This window comes from Mastigoproctus giganteus, chromosome 14 (assembly GCF_048544385.1).
Source record: "Mastigoproctus giganteus isolate SK-2022 chromosome 14, ASM4854438v1, whole genome shotgun sequence".
NCBI classification, from domain to species: Eukaryota; Metazoa; Arthropoda; class Arachnida; order Uropygi; family Thelyphonidae; genus Mastigoproctus; species Mastigoproctus giganteus.
This window is the reverse complement of record NC_143588.1, coordinates 26,867,083-26,885,419: the sequence shown is the minus strand read 5'-3', so window position 1 is coordinate 26,885,419 and position 18,337 is coordinate 26,867,083. Positions and strand designations below refer to the sequence as shown.

At 34.4% G+C, this 18,337-nt stretch overlaps 1 protein-coding gene across 3 annotated transcripts in view; it reads right to left on the bottom strand.

Moving 5' to 3' along the window:
• The window catches only part of Cdc27 (cell division cycle protein 27), a 472,030-nt gene that overhangs the window by 212,807 nt on the left and 240,886 nt on the right, over positions 1–18,337 (bottom strand). For all 3 annotated transcript variants that reach the window (XM_090389309.1, XM_090389310.1, XM_090389311.1), the window contains exon 10: positions 17,909–18,198. In XM_090389309.1, the coding sequence (XP_090245435.1) occupies positions 17,909–18,198 (290 nt within the window). The remainder of the gene's footprint in view (positions 1–17,908; positions 18,199–18,337) is intronic.

Here is an 18,337-nt window from a genome sequence, read left to right as displayed (position 1 = left end):
ATGCAACCCTTACGTAAGTTGGGGAGTGGCTGTATATATATATATATATATATGTGTAGGAACTGATAAGTCTGATAAACTTTGAAAAAGGTGCACAGATGGAAGTGAAAAATACACAAAGTGCCAAGAACTAGAAGGGTGAGGATAGCAGAAATAAGAAGCACTGTCAGTTTGTAAAAAGAGAGAAAGAATGTGAATATCCTATATGTTATGATGAATTAAGAAAAATTATATGCTGAATTGCAAAGCCAATTAGAAGTGAGGGAACTGTAAACTAAAACGATTAATACAAAATGATTAAACAAATAAAATAAAATAAAATGTGAGATAGCTATCATCAGAAATGGGTGGGCAAATTTAATTATAAGTCGAAAAAAGGGACAACAAAAACTGATGTTAGATAAAGTAAATATTGATACATGGCCAGATATTTCATCAGGGGACTACACCTGACCATGTATCAGGAACTGTTTCTATACTTGTCCATAACAGTGGAAGAGAAGCGAAATAAAGTATAAAAGAATAAAATTACAAGGGATAAAGCAACACCACTCTCACACAGTATGGACAAGGTAGTCCCAACATAGTGTCAGTGATATAAAAAATAAAGTAAAATAAGGATAAATCTAAAATAAAATATAAATAAGTATTTTCAGAGTAGGAGGGGTTAAAATATATATATATGAATTTTATGTAGGTTTTATGCATTTTGGAAAAAATATTAGTGTTGGAATTTGGTGGAAAAGCATATAAATTTGATTAATTAAATTTAGAATAAGCAAATAGTATGGGGCAGGGGTGACTAACTAATTTGTGATGCGATCTACTTTTTTTCTTAAAAATGTGCCACGATCTACCATCTCAAGAATTTCATTGCACATGGTTAAAAAGTTAATCAACACATATTGAAAAATGTTGTTTATAAATTTTAAAATTAAATACAATTCAGAATTCTTATTTTAAATTCATATGTATTTAAATTTTTAATTTATGTGAAGTTTGTGTCTGCATGTCATCTGGCAAGCTTTCAAAATCAGGACATACTGTGATGAGGCCAACCCTAAAGAATCTTCTGTATACAAGTCCGTAAGAGTAGAGAGAGTCTTCGTCTTTGTTTGTTTCAAATGCGAAAAGGCCGATCCACATAGATATGTGGAACCAAAACAGAAATTTAAAAGTTTACTGCATTATTTTACATTTGAATAATTTTCACGGCAAACATATTTCCAAAGGTCTTTTTCTGGTTATCTGGCTTTTAGGAAGATATCATTTTGCAATGTAATAATTTCATTTTCAAGTAATATTTTCTCCATGTAAAAAATCTCAACGATTTTTTCTGCAATTTGTTTCATATCTAAGTCGACAAGAAATATATTGCACAATGTTGCTGTTGATAATGACCTTGTATATTTGCAAAATGATCGATTTTTTTTTTCTTTGAGATCCTTAGCCATTGCCAAAAATTGATATTCATATACAGAAATACTACTAATCATGTCACTAATTCCAAATTCAGATCACTTAATTTATTGGTAAAATCTGCCAAAAAAGCCAGATCACACAACCACTCTGTATCTTGTAGCTGCTGATAATCATCTCCTCCCCCTTTGATCAACAATTTTTTTTTTTAAATTTCATTCAGCAAATTTCGAAATCTCTGTAGAAACTTACTCCGACTCAGCCACCTCACATCTGTCTGTACTATCAAATCTGGTTCATTTTCATCACTGAGGTGCATTTTGAAAAGTCTCCTCTGAAGAGATTGTCCTCTGAGGGAATTCACGATTTTCAAACTATGTCCATAACACTTTTAGTATTTAATCTTTTGCTGGCTAACACTTTTTGTATAACACCAAAATTGTATTATCATCATCTAACACGACATTGTAAAAGCTGTTTCAGATGCCTACAAACTGTACAATAACCTTTACACACCATATTGCAATCTTAAAAAATATATAAAAGAATTACAAGACAATTTTATCACACTCCAGTATATAAAGCTTCTAATAATTTTGCCATTTTTGAAAGCAATTTTACTACACAAAACTTAAAAATGAAATAGAAAATACAGTAGAACATCGGTTATCTGGAAGTCAGTTATCCGGAATAATTTGAAAGGCTGATCTTTCTTTCTTTTTTTTTTAATAAGTTAATGGTTATAGTGATCACGTTTGCAAATTGAATTTTGATTATAATAAGTGAAAGATAGAGTTTATAACAGATTGTACAAACAAAAAGCCCAATAAACCGAAAACTGCAAATTACTTTTATTGTTTTATGGATGTGACCTTCAGAAGTTTGCTTTAGAAAAATATTGCAGAGAATACTGTGTTTTCTCAAAAACCATGGGTGAATTTCAGATTAGTTTAGCTCCAGATTTGGTAAGAATAATATCGGCCCAAAACTGTGCGATTTATTATTTTTTTCAATTTTTTCAAAGAGTTTAATGTGGGGGACTTCAACAATTTACGACATCAAGAAAAATTCCAATGCTATAACAGAATTTGTGTTGATTATGGATAGTTGAAGGAGGAGCTAGCAGAAAAAAAGATGATATCGAAACCTGAAAATGCTACTTTAGAGATTGCACTTTATTATTATCCCCCCCCCCCTTTAGGTGAGCCAGTGTCTGGCTCAATATTGTGTGAAAAGGCATTGGATTTTAATCGAAAATTAATAGGTAATGGAGATTTTAAGGTAATCGCAGGTTGGCTGAAAAATTTTAAACTGAGACACGGTATACGTGAACTAGACATTCAGGGCAAGAAACATTCTGCAGATGAATCTGCAGCGGTGTCCTTTAAAAGTAAGTTCACTTCAGTTAAGCAAATTACAAGAAAGAAAACATTTATTTCCATCACAATGTTGATGAGATGGACTTATTATGGAAAGCATTACCAAGAAAACCCCCTAGCCACTAAAAGAGAAATGCCTGCACCAGGTTTTGAGGTGAGAGAAGAGCGAGTTACAATTGCTATGTGTGCAAATGTCACTGGGACGCACAGATTGTCCATGCTCGTTATCAGTAAGTCGAAAAAACCGAGAGCATTTAAAAATATTTAAACTTTTCCTGTTTTCTATAAAAATTATAAAAATATCCTGGATGGATGTTTCTGTTTTCTGAGATTGGTTTATAAATTTTTTTATTTAATTAATCTTAATTATTTAATTTAATTGTAAGATAAGATTAAATTTATTTAATCTTATTTAATTAAATAATTAAAATAAATTTATTTAATCTTACCGGAAAAATTATCCCAAAAATTTTCTGGTTCAATTATCTGGAAAATTGGGCTATCCGGAAGAGGTGTGACATCAATTATTCCGGATAATTGACGATCTACTGTAGTTCCACTTTTACTCCTTGCAATCTCAAATCTGCTTCTACCATTAAACAACTAATAGCTTTACACAAAAAACTACATACTAAATTACAAAACTCAACCCTATCTTTTCTGTATATGATAGCCAAATTCCATAAACACCTATAGGCTTCAGATTCATTACTAGTTCCAAAAACAGTGGCTGCTACCTCCAATACTATTTACCAGGTAAATAGTATTGAGTAATTCCTTAAATTACTCAATACTATTTACCCGAGTCATAAAGGAGGATCAAAGGGTGACACAAATAATTACAGACCTGTTAGTTTAACTTCTGTTCCGGGGAAAGTTATTGAGGCACTGGTTAAAGAAGCGCTGCAGGATCATCTAGACAAGACTTCAATGGTTCAGACACAGCATGTTTTTGTTAAGGGGAAGTCTTGTCTGACAAATTTCACTGAATACTATGATGTGGTCACAAAGGAACTGGATGCAAAGAATAATTTTGATATCATATACTTGGATCTTAGGAAGGCTTTTGATACTGTTGCAAATGGAAGACTACTGCACAAATTGGAGCAGTGTGACATTGGAGGCAAATTGCTGCTATGGATAAAGGGATGGTTGAGTGGAAGACAACAGAGAGTGGTAATCAATGGACACTGGTCTTCATGGAGTAATGTTATTAGTGGTTGGAGTCCATTGTTGTTTTCTATTTATTAATGATATTGATGATGGTATATCAGGCTTAATATCTAAGTTTGCAGACAACAAGAATGTTGGTAGGGTTGTTAATGACACTAATGACAGTACATTACAGCAACAGGTTCTAGAAAAGTTGAGCAGATGGGCTGAACGGTGGCAACTGAAGTTTAACACTGACAAATGTAAAGTACTGCATATGGGTAGCAGTAACCCCAGAGTAAAGGAAGACATCAAGCTTCTTGAAAGACAGGTAACATATGAACTGTGTGGTACTACACTGAGGAGGGTAGAGAATGAAAAGGACCTGGGGTGCAGTCAGTTATGAAGTTTTCTGAGCAGTGCAGACAGTCTGCAAGAGTATCTCATGGTGTCTTGTCAATGATATACAAGAATTTTTCTAAAAGGGAAAACGATTATCTCCTTTCGTAAGACAATGGTCAGGTCACACCTTGAGTACTGTATACAGGTCTGGAGGCCTCATTTAAGGAAGGATGTAGAGCTTTTCCCTTCAAAGTAGTTAATTCTTTCTGGAACTTTTTATTAGGCCACCATTTTGGACTACAGACTATTCTTGACCTATACTCATCATTTAGGTCATTACTATCCTCTACATCTTGGGATATCATTTTCATATGTTTTATGTGAGTAAGAATACCTTAGTTTGTATAAAAATTTCCTTATCCATTTGTATAAAAATTTCTTGTGCAACCTATTGGTATATTTATACCAACCTATTGGTATAAATATACCAATAGGTTGCATAAATATACTAAAGTATACCATTTGGTCTACTTTCTATTAATTTTTTGTTACTACTAGTTACTTTGTTTCTAACCTGATTTTTCTGTATAAGTTATTTTCTACAGTCTCCAAAAGATTTGGTGCCTAATATCCTACCACTGGGTCTTCAATCATCTAGTTATAGACAGTTTATCATCATCCAATTTTGGATGTATGCCATATTCTTTCACCATTGAATTTTTTAGGTCATTAGTCAACCATTTGTCTTCAATGAACTAAGTTCTGCCTTTTAATTTAAACTAGATTTCCTCATCAAATCACTTCTGGATCTATACTGCACACTCTTTGAACATTGGATATATTAATTATTATTACTAAATTTATCTTCAGCACCCGTTCACTTTTGGATTCACATCTGGAATTACCTTTGGATTTATGCTACTCTATCAACATTGGATTTGTTTATTTTTACTGAAATTTTCTTCAGTATCTGTTCACTTCTAATTAGTGAAATAATTTATTAGGGAAACCTTATTAATAAAGCCACCTTTTTGGACTGCAGGCTATTATTCTTTACCTTTCTTCTCCATCTCAAGATATCATGTTATTCAATACATGTTTCCAGCTTTTTATGTTTGCATAGGTGAATAATCCTATTCTGGATTTAAATATTTTTTATTTGTAAACAAAACTCCCCTGATTTGTAAAACTTCTCTATATATTTTACTTGGATTATACAACCTCCAAAAGTTTTTTGGAAATATAGTAGCCATAACAGTTGGTCTATTTTCTATTAATTTTGATCTACATTCATTTTATTACTTTCTGATTTGCTTAGCTGGTCACTGATTTGTGCAGTATATTTACCCCAGGGGCTCACATCTGGTGAGTACGGAAGTGGAAAACCCAGGGTCCTGAGCTGGATATCGTCATTCTTCTCTTTCTCTCAAGGTAAAAAAAGTGGATTTTTTTTTTTTTTTTTTTTTTTGGCTGGTGCAGCATAAGCCTCAGGCTTTCTGCACCATATGGCTAACAATAACAATAATAATGATAATAATAATATATATTTTTATTTATGGACTGTTCTATTGTTTTCTGCATATCTTATGCCTTTTTGTCTGTTTTCTGCATATCTTATGCCTTTCTGTCTAAAGTCCCATTATTCCAACCACATTTCTATGTTATAGAAATGTGTATCTCTACACACATATTTTATCAAAATACGGCTATAAAAGTCACTAATTCGTTTTCTTCACAGCTCTATATTAAGTACGTTTTTCTACTATAAATAACTATCTGCCTCAAGCACAGTCCCTAATGTGGTACTGCTTTAGATACATTTATCAACTCAACCGAATATTTTTGCTATATTATCCCACCTTCTTCCTTCCACTACATATTACTTGGAAATTCCAGATATTGTTTTTATTCTTTGTTTTCTCATTATACTTTTGGTTTCTGTTTCAGCTCGTTTTAAGGCCTGTTTCGACATATATTTTTCTGCTCTTGATTTTCACTTACATTTTCCCTTCATTATAAGTATTTGGTATTAGTCTTCTTTTTATACTAACACTTATAAAGCCAAGGCCCTTACTAAAAGGTTGGGCTTTACAACTCCAGCTAGCCTAATAGGTTTAAGATCATTTTTTATACTTTTTATCTTTTTACTTTCTACTTCTACCTTTTTCCCGTTTGTAAAGCTATTAGTGCAATATGAGGGTGATACGAACGTTCCAGCTATCCTCATTCTATCTCTACTTTCGTCTTTATTTAATTACTACTTTATCCCTTCCCTATCGTCAATTATATACCTTACTTATCTAATACCTTATTTCATTTGCTTATTCTAAATTTAATTCATCCAATTTATATACTTTTTCCACCAAATTCCAAAACCAATATTTTTTTCAAAATGCATAAAACCTACATAAAATTCACATATATTTCCCCCCCCCACTCCGAAAACACTAATTTATATTTTATTTTAGCTTTATTTTTAATATCACCGACACTGCGTTGGGACTACCTTGTCCATACTGTGCGAGAGTGGCGTTGCTTTATCCCTTGTAATTTTATTCTTTTATGCTTTATTTCGCTTCTCTTCCACTGTTATGGACATGATAGAAACGCAGTTCCTGATACATGGTCAGATGTAGTCCCCTGATGAAATACCTGACCATGTATCGTATCAATATTTACTTTAGCTAACATCAGATTTTTGCTATCCCCTTTTTTCGATTTATAACTAAATTTGCCAACCCATTTCTGATGATAGCTATCCCACATTTTATTTTATTTGTTTAATTATTTTGTATTAATCATTTTAGTTTACAGTTATCTCACCTCTAACTGGCTTTGCAATTCAGCCTATAATTTTCTTAATTCATCATAACATATAGAATATTCACATTCTTTCTCTCTTTTTACAAACCTACAATACTTCTTATTTCTGCTATCCTCACCCTTCTAGTTCTTGGAACTTGTATTTTTTTCACTTCCATCTGTGCACCTTTTTCAAACTTTATCAGACTTATCAATTCCTACACATGTATATAAACCTTTGCATCCTTTATTGCTGCTCTGTGCATTTTGGTGCATCTGTCATACCTTACTTATTTATATTTTTATTTTTTTTTTCTATCAACAAATTACATGTTTAAACTCATGATTTTTATATTACATTTCATATACATTAAGACCCCCGTATCTGAGGAAGATACATTCCAAGACCTACCATGGATGGCTGAAACTGCGGATACCATACCAACAATACCAACATTAAATATGGTAATAATAATAAAATACAGCAGACTCTTGATTTACTGGAATTGGATTAACCAGGACACTTCAAGACTCCAAATTAAAAAAAAAAAAAAACCCCCCAGAAATCATAAAATTCAAGAAATCAATCACAAAATATCTGTTTATACCTAGAATAGGTATAAACAGATATTTTGCAAGTCATAAATAAGCAACAAGAACCGGTCTTATAAGTCATCATCGGCTATTATCTTGCAACTTCCATTGTCTTCACACCTACTGCTCAAAACAAAAAAAAAGTGACTAAATGTTTAGTTTGATTTATGCGTCACATCAATTGTTGTGTTCCTTCACACCGCAAAAGTGCAAATTTTGTTTCGTTATTTTTGTCAGGGGTGCCAGATTTTTTTTTTTTTTTTTTTTGTTTACAAATTGCGAAAATGATGGACAAATGCAATTGTGCTTTCAAATTGAATAAAAACTTGAAATTGTTCAAAAGTTCGAAAATAATGCATCTGTTAAATCTCTAAAGAACCATTATAATGTTGGTGACAAATACGCGACATTGTAAAAAATAAAGGGAAGCCATTCAATTTAAAATTGACATCATAAAAAATAAAGGGAAGCTATTCGATTTAAAATTGACATCATAAAAAATAAAGGGAAGAATCCTATTGGGCACGCGAGTAGTATGTGTTAAGTTTTTTCATATTGAAGTAACTACATTAGTACAAGTACAAATTCACTAATTGTACAAGTTAGTGCATAGCATTGTGTTAGTTTGTAGTAAATCACTGAGGTAGGCGAAATGGCACCGTTTTTGTTATATGAATGCCTTTACAGTGATGAGAGGCCAAAAAGCCTTGAAACGGTGCTATATGGTATCTAATGTTAATAAGTAACATTAGTCTTCTCCATTGGTGAAAAGTTGCTTATTCAAGGTAGTGCAATATCAGGGCAACTCGTGAAGGCATTCATCATATGAGATATAACAAAAACAAAGCCATTTCACCTACTTCACTGATATACTACAAACATTAACTTGCTCAATTAATTACCATATTAATATTCAAACTATTTCCTCAGGAGTTGTCAAGCAATCCTGATTGCAAGAATGATTTTGGGACAGAAAGCCCCAGCAAAGATCAACGAAATGTGATATTTCACAGGGTTGGTTTACTGCATTACATTAATAGATATTTCACTAGATTACTTCAGATCACTCCACTATGATTTGACTACAAATTGAATTCTTGTCAGATTATGATGCACTTCAACTAAACATATAAGTTTCCAGTGGGTAGAGTTCCATTCATCATTATGTGAATAAGCAGTTGAATCAAATAAAACCTTAGGGATTAAAAACCTTAACCCATTGTAAAATATGAAATTTCAGAAAAGTCTGCACAAACATGGATGCACCATTGTGTTTGACATCTTTGGTCATCTATTTTGTAGGTAATTGAGTTGGATTTTTTTTTTTTTTTTTTAAAGTGCAGTAGTAAATAGAGCTATAATGTCACACAAAACTGAAGTTATAACTCTGTGGATTATTTATACCAGAGATGTACAACCATTAAAATTAAGAAGGGCAAATATCCTTATAAACTTGTGATAAGAGTAAAATCTTAAAAAGGTGCAGAACGGAAAGAATAAGATAAACATGTGACTGGAAATAACAAACTTGAACAGGCACAATATAGACGAAGCAGCTCTTGCTGCCATAAAACCACAAATAACAACAACAATAAACATGTATAAGCTAAATAATTTAAAAAAAAAATAAAATAAAATGAATACCAAACATGCTATAAAATCCAATTAAATAAATTTAGATCTATCTACCCAAATCCTAAAAATAGGGTGACATGATAATTAGATGGCATAATAGTCCTCGATATAGAGTGACATGATGGTTACAGACCTGTAATTATCATGTCACCCTAACTTGACTTCTCCAGGGAAAATAATGGTGTCACTAGTTAGAGAAGTAATGCAGAACCATCTAGACAGGAATACAGTTATATTACATGATTTGTAAAAAGACAAATGTCTAACCAACATGCTTAGATACTATGACACAGTAATAAAGGAAATGGAGGAAATCAGGGTATGCTACTGCAACAAGATCTAAAAAAATTAGGAAGAAGGCCTGAGAAGTGGCAATTGAAGTTTAATATTGGCAAATGCATGGTACTTCATATGGGAAGCAGTAATCCAAGTTTAACTTACTATCTGTGGTACCACACTCAGAATAGTAGAGAATGAAAAGAACTTGAAATATGAAATCTGGAGTTCATTTTTAAAACATTATCAAATTTATTTCTTATTTTCTCTTCTGTTACCAAAGATGGTTAAAATCAGCTGCTGCATCGGCAGTATCTGAAGCAGCAACTTTTTTTTTTTTTTTTTTTCACAGAATCAAAGCTTTTGACAAAAATCAATGCACATAATCATGTTTTCCCTTTTGTCAAAATAGGCTTTGATGAAAGAGGAAGACCAGGTTGCATATCTCTGGAAATATGCTATGCATGTACTGGCTTTTACTATCTTTGATACACAAAATATAACTTTATTAACTTCATGAAAATTGTCCTAAATCATTTCTGCAAGCTACATAAGCCATGGGCTAAGTAAGTAATATGGATTAGGTTTGGAACGAAAACTTGTAATTCAGAGGTTGCTTTTATCATATACAAAGCAGCATCATTAACAACAATGTAGACTTTTTCGGCATGGATCAATGTGCAGTTGTTGTTGGTGTTTAGCAGCATCAGTGACTCAGACCATACTTCTCTATTAACTCTTGGTCTGACCGTAGTAACTGCAAAGAATCATTCACAAATCTTGCAATTGTGGAGGAAGTTTTCAAGAACCTCACACACAAGCAAATGTGGATAAGAAGGCTGTCCATCACATACCAAATGTGCAATATAACAGACACAAGCATGTTTAATCAGTGGACATCCAGATGCAAATTTTCTCCAATATTTAATGAATTTTGTGAATAGTAGATTCATCTGGAATGTTTTATATTATACAAGATTTTTTCAAAACTCATTTGAAACACGGATTTTTAGGTTATTGCTGCTTATCAATGCAGGAGATAGTCTTTGAAAAGTCACTTTTCTCTTCTCTCGCTTGCAAAGTGATTTATCTGGATTTTTCCCTGCTTTTTCTTTTTTCTTGGACACAATGCACGATGTTGTTTTCACATGTTGGCCAATGTGGATTTTTTCCTGCATGGAATATTCTTTTCACAAACAACACAAAAGACTATACTGTCATCTGTAGTGAAATCTTTTCCATGATTGGTAATACACAGTTTCATAAGTTTAACAACAGATTTGATTTTTGGCATTCTTAACAAAAGCCTGAATTGCATAGTCTTTAAAATTTTTTAATAGAAAAACTGAACATGTTACACTTTCAAAGAATATACTCCGATCTAATGTCATTGATGACATGGGAATTAAAGTAAAACACCAGTGATATGTTTCCCAACAAAATATTATTGTAATAATGTGGTGTTCAATAGCTAAAACAATCTTGATATTATTCAGAATATGTGATTTTTATCAATGATTGCAATCACATTTCTGAGTTTAAAATGACTGTAAACTGAACAAATTAATGAAATATGTAGTGCTGCTAGTAACATCTGTGTTACTAGCAGCACTGCAAGTAATACAAATTACTAGCAACATTCGTGTTATATACATTTGCATATGCCCATATGCAAATGCATGTAATCCAATGTCTACTGATTACTGTTATTTCATTGAAGTGACCACATGGTTAATATTAAAGATAAAGTTTTTGCCTTACTACTGAATTAAGAATATATAAGATAAGAACACCAGTGAAAAGATTTTTGATGTGAACGTGGCAGATTTAACAATCAAATTAACTTGCTGTTAGAAGTGTCACCTGTGTTGAGTTTCACTTTAACGTGTCTTGTGCTAATCGTGTATGGTGGTGTGTTTAACCTCTGTTATATCGGTTTTAGTATAACTGCTACTATGAAAAACACTGCATAATCTCTAATTATGCAGTGTTTTTCTTAGTAGCATTTATACTAAAAATAACTAAATAGCTAAAAAGAACTAATAATAATAATAAATAAGTAATACTGTATCTGGTATGGTTCTTCATATATGAAAATTTGGTTACTTAATACAAATCCTTTAAATCAGTAAACAAATGTCTCACTTGTGTTTGTTTACTGAATTAACTGTGAAATAGAAATACATGTGTTAACTTACTTATACTGCAATACAAATTTATTTTAACAAGAACCAATGTTTATTTTGTTAAAATAAAAACTCTAAATATATTGGGCTTTTTTTTTTTCCCTATGTGACTGTATGTGATATAATTAAAAGATATATCTAACCACTGTGTGATCCACTTGAACAACTTATAGAAAGTGAAAGACTGAAATTTGACGCTAGAGGGCTGATATAGTCTATCTAACTATATTAAAAGCAACAGAAAAAGAGATAAGCAAACCTTTAGCAAAAATCATAACAATATCCTTGAAATCAGGGGATGCTAATAATCTCCCTACAGACTGGAAACATGCAAATATCTCTCCTATTCACAAAGGAGATCACAAGGTGAAGTGAGTAATCACACACCTTGTAATTACTCATAATTTATAATTATACTCACTCATAATTGCAGACGTTGTAACCTTGACTTCTGTGCAAAAAAAAATAATGGAATCAGTGGGTAGAGAAGTATTGCAGGGTAAATTCAATAGAAATCACAAGATGGATTTGCTAAGAGAGATATCGTGTCTTATTAATCCAATTAACTACTATGAGGTAGTTAAAAAGGAACTAGATGCAAAAAAGAATTTGAGATCATATACTTAGGTTTCAGTAAAGCTTTTTAAAACTTTTTCACAACAGCTGCTGTAAAGATTGGAGCAGTGCGCTACCTGGATCGAGTTACTGGCCCCCAGAAACAGTGTGTGGCAGGAGACAGTGGTTATTAATAGCTACAGCTCGAGTGGAAACTCTCAGGTTCCTTTTATGGTCCTGATAAAGACTAACCAGGGCCACAAAAGGAGAACAGTAGTAGGCATGTGATGCAAAAAAGCAAGTGTATAAGCTTATGCAGCATCAGCAAAATAAAAAAAAAAAAAAAAAATCACACCATTCCCTCAAAATGCTTGTCCAGTTCCACCTTAAATTTATTCAACCTATCAACTTCCACAACGACAGATGGAAGTTTGTTCCAGCAATTAACCACCTGCTGGCTAAAGGAAAATTTCCACACATCTATTCTACATCTGTCCTTTCTTAATTCGAATTTATGCCCCCTTAGGTTTGTAATCTGAACAAGTGGAAGAATCCTATCAGAATTCAGCGTGCTCAACCCCATTCAAGGCCTAATATACCTCAATCATATCACCTTCAGGTGCCTAGTCTCCAGCTGCTGCAATTTGCAGAACTTAAACCTCTCTCTCTCTCTTGGTAAAAGGATCCCTTCATTCCCCTCACCAATCTTGTTGCCCTTCTCATGCTCAAGCAAATCTACATCCTTCCTAAAATGAGGCCATCAGACCTGTACGCAGTACTCAAGGCATGACCTGACCATTACTGTCATTAACAACCTTGCTAACCTTTGTATCATCTGCAAACTTTGACATTAAGCCTGATATACCTTCATCAATATCATTGATAAATATACAAAACAACAGTGGACCCAACAACGAACCCTGTGGGACTCCACTAAAAACATTAGTCCACAAAGAGTAGCACCCATTGATTACCACCCTCTGTCTTCTCCCACTTAACCATCCTTTTATCCATTGTAGCAACTTAACCTTAATACCATTCTGCTCCAATTTGTACAATAGTCTTCCATGCGCAACAGTGTCAAAAGCTTTCCTGAAATCCAAATATATGACATCAAAATTATTTTTTGCATCCAGTCACCAGAAAAGACTTTAATTATATAAACTGTAGCAGGTAGAAACTAGGCATCTACAAGGAGACCTAACCGAAGAGTTTAAAGATTTAAATGGGTTGAGTAAATTATAATGGTATCCTTACTCTTTCTCAGACAACACAAATATGAGGAGACATAAATTTAAACTGGCAAAGATGGCAGCAAGACAGAAATGCAGAAATATGCTTTCGGCCAGACAGTAAATAAGTTCGTATAAATTTTCATCTGGTGTTGTGAAGTAGGAAGTTCAATTAAATTCAAAGAAGGGCTGGCTGTGTGAGTTTGCTTTTTTGTATCATTTTGCCACAACCAATACTAATAATCAGAAGTACCAATTACAGAATCATATCCTTTATTGGTAAGCTCAAAATACAGACTGATAACATAAGGAAGCTTAGCTGAATATTCTGAGGCAATAAGTACAAATATTTTTATTTCAGCATTATCCTCCAAAAAAAAAAAAAAAAAAACCACTTCACCGCTCTGTTCGTTCAAAATACCTGTCCAGCTGAGCCTTAAAATTATTTAGGCTATCAACCTCCACTACAAGGGATGGAAGTCTGTTCCACCAACCAACCACCCGCTGGCTAAAGGCAAATTTCCGCACGTCTATCCTACATCTGTCTTTCCTCAATTTGAATTTATGCCCTCTCAGGTGATTATTCTGAGCTAGAGGAAGAATTCCATCAGCATTGAGCATGCTCAAACCATTCAAGGCTTTATACACCTCTATCAGATCACCTCCCTGGTGCCTAGTCTCCAGACACTGTAATTTGCAAAACTTAAGCCTTTTTTCGTAAGAGCACCCCTTTGTTCCATTCACTAATCTTGTTGCCCTTCTCTGTACTCGTTCCAGCAGCTCTACATCCTTCTTGAAATGAGGCCTCCAGACCTGTATACAGTACTCTAGGTGTGGCCTGACCATTGCCTTATACAAGGGAATAATCACCTCCTTATCAGTGCTAGAAAAATTCCTGTATATCATTGACAATACTCCATGAGCTACTCTTGCAGCCCGTCTGCACTGCTCAGAGAACTTATTATCTGCCTGCACAACCACCCCCAAGTCCCTTTCATTCTCTACCACTGTCAGTGTAGTACCACAGAGCTGATACGTTGCTCTGGGGTTGCTGTTTCCCATGTGTAGTACTTTACATTTGTCAATGTTAAACTTCATATGCCACCTCTCAGCCCATCTGCTCAACCTTTCCAGATCCTGTTGCAGCAGCATAGTGTCAGTAGTGTCCTTGACAACCCTGCCAACCTTTGTATCGTCTGCAAACTTGGACATTAAGCTTGATATACCATCATCAATATCATTTATAAATACAGAAAACAATAATGGAACCAACACTGAGCCCTGAGGGACTCCACTAATAACATTAGTCCACGATGAGCAGTGTCCATTGATTACCACTCTCTGTCTTCTCCCCCTCAACCACCCCTTTATCCATAGCAGCAATTTGCCTCCAATGTCACACTGCTCCAATTTGTGTAGCAGTCTTCCATGTGCAACAGTATCAAAAGCCTTTCTAAGATCCAAGTATATAATATCAAAGCTATTCCCTGCATCCAGTTCTTTTGTGACTGCATCATAGTATCCAATCAAATTGGTCAGGCAAGACTTCCCCTTAACAAAGCCATGCTGTGTCTGAGCTATAACTGAAGTCTTGTCTAAATGATCCTGCAGTGCTTCTTTAACCAGTGCCTGCATTAATTTTCCTGGAACAGAAGTTAAGCTCACAGGTCTATAATAACTTGTGTCAGCCTTTGATCCTCCTTTGTGAATTGGGGTCACATTTGCACATTACCCTGAGTCCAAGGAAGCTCTCATAATTATGGCTAAGGGTTTGCTTACTTCCTTTGCTGCCTCCTTTAATATAACTGGATAGATCCCATCCACCCCAGGTGCCTTTCTTGTGTTTATCTTCAACAGTTTCTCCTCCACTTTACTCCCAGTTATTTCAAGATTCTGTAGCTTACTGCTAGAGTTGAATACACCTCTGGCATTCCCCTCGCTGAATAACTCCTCATGTGTGAATGTCGATTCAAAATATTCATTTAGTTTGTTAGCTACCTGAGCAGGATCATCAACAGTTGACCCACCAATATCAAGTGGACCAATCTGATTCATCCCCTTCCTTCTAGAGTTTACATAAGTAAAGAACTCTTTGCTGTTTTTCTTTGCATCCCTTGCCAAGGATTTCTTGTAATCTGCCTTCGCCTGCCTAACCTCCTTTGTAACTTGGTTGCATATCAAATTGTATCTATCATAGGCTTCTGTGTCATGTGTTAATTTGTAAGTATCCCATGCATTTTTCTTCTCTGCCATATGCCTCATTAGTTCATCTGACATCCATTTTGGCCTAAACCTTGAACAATATTTCTTAGTTGGTATGTAAAGCCTAGCAGCTTCCAAGATAAGTTCTTTGAATGCTTCCCATTTTGAATTTGCTGTTGGTAACATCATCAGTTGGTCCCACTGTATAGAATTTAAATACTGTCTCAGTCCATTGTAGTCTCCTTTACGGAAGCAATAACCCTTCCCTTTACCCCTAATGGTAGTTACCTCTTTGAGTAAATCCCATTTCAGCACACTGTGATCACTGCCACCTAGTGGTTCATTTATCTGCAGATTCTTAATGCATGAAGAATCACTGCTGATAATCAAATCAAGAGTATTACTTCCTCTAGTTGTCTCCCGAACATGCTGATGTAGAAAACAATCATCCAATAAATCCACAAAAGCCCTGCTAGTGGGTGAGTGACCAGCCCCCAAATTCCAGTCAATATCTGGGAAATTAAAATCTCACATTATAAGACTCTCTGATTTACTGGCCGGCCCACTCTATTTCCCTGTACAGTTTCTTATTATACTCATCAGAGTCATTAGGCCTATAGCACACTCCTCCTCTCAATTTTGATCTCCCAATGCTTATGTCACACCAAACTGACTCAACACTGCACTGTCCAGCGATGTCGACTGGCTTCACTTCCTTGGTTTTTATGTGTTTCTTAACTAATAGCATAACCCCTCCCCCCTTCCTATCCTGTCTATCCTTTCTGTACACATTGTACTCCCCAAATTCCAGTTCTGCATCTGTGTGACACCACGTCTCTGATATCCCAACAATATCTGCCTTTGATGTTTTGAGCAATACCTCAAATTCATCAAATTTATTTACTAAACTCCTAGCATTGGTGTACACGCAAGTATACCTGCACCTGTTTCTATTCTTAGCTACCCTAACACAACCCATGTGTTTACTTGTACTGCAATGGCTCCCAGCAGTCTCTGAAATATCAAGCATCTTGTTTTTCAGGCTTCTGCTCATTCTAATAGAAGCAGTGCAAGAATCTCTTTCACCTCTGCCAGTGGCTACTGTCAATCTATTGGTCTTTGTCTCCCCCCAAGCTAGCAGTTTTCCGACCCACCTAACACTGCCTCGATAGCATCAGCAAATATTCTTACACCCTTTCTATTTAAGTGTATCCCATCCCTGTAGAAGCAATCTCTACTGGGGGAGGGAGGTTTAAATACCTCCCTCCCCCAATTGTGTTGTAAATGTTCTCTTTATACTCCAGCATGACCGCAGAGGTCACAGTTGTTTACAACCATACATTTTGATGAACATATAATCATATTAAACTTATTTAGAAGTCACATCAGCTCGAACTCCAATCACATGAAATACATGTACTACAGCACTCTTGTGCTGACAACTTCGCTAAGACATTCCTAAAAACTATGTTTATATTCTGGCACCCACGTAGGTTTGAGGAGTTTACAACCATTATTTGACAAGAATATTATCATTAACTGTATTTAGTGGGCATGTAGAATCCAATCCAACCAATGCCAACAAAACCTTCTGTGTACTACTGTACTTTTATATTGACCACTTGGTTATGCCCTACCTCTGGTTTGAAATGGACTATGAAACACAAACACTTCTGTCAGGATACCCCAAGGAGGTAGATTATACTGCTGTACTGTAAACACGAAAGCTATTCAGACTACACACACACGAGGGGGTTATACAAATTGAGGTGGATTAGTTGCAGGATAGATGTGTGGAAGTTTGCCTTCAACTAGCAGGTGGCTGATTGTTGGAACAAATTTCCACCTGTTGTTGTGGAAGTCAGTGGTTTAAATAAATTCAAGGAAGAACTAGACAAATTCTTGGAGGATATGGATGAGTGAAGTGTGTACATGTTTTTTTTTTTTTTTTTTACTGATACTTTAAGCCTATTTCCTCACATCCTTTGCTAATACTAATACTAAGTCAAAATTTCATTTTACTGGGTATCCTTTTGATAAATAAGGCCATAATAATGAAGAAAAATGAAATAATATTCATGAAAAATGTTAAATAAAATTAAGATAATGTCAGTCTTTATTTTAATTATATTACCTGCAGATGCTTTCTGCATGCTTAATGCAGTCTGGGTCATTGAAATGATACTAGGTGCAAACTGCTTATTTTCTGACTGAATTTCAGGTTTGTTGATCTCATTTAATTCACTTTCTTTTGGTTGTGATATAGAATTCTTGCTGGAACGAGCTTTAGTTTTCTTTGTGGGAGCTTTGGTTATAAATTTACTTGTCCTTGTAGAGCTTTTGTTGTTTTCTTTAACTGAGTTTGAACTACTAAAGAGACGTGAACTTCTCCGCACATTACTTAAACTGCCTACAGGTGGAAGACTAAAAATCAGATAAAACAATATCCATAAATATATGATCAGAAACAGGTGATTAATCTAAGAAATTCTATCACTATGAAACCAAACAGTAACTTTTTTTTCCCCTTCTTACATATGCCCTGTTAGTGGAACACTGTTAT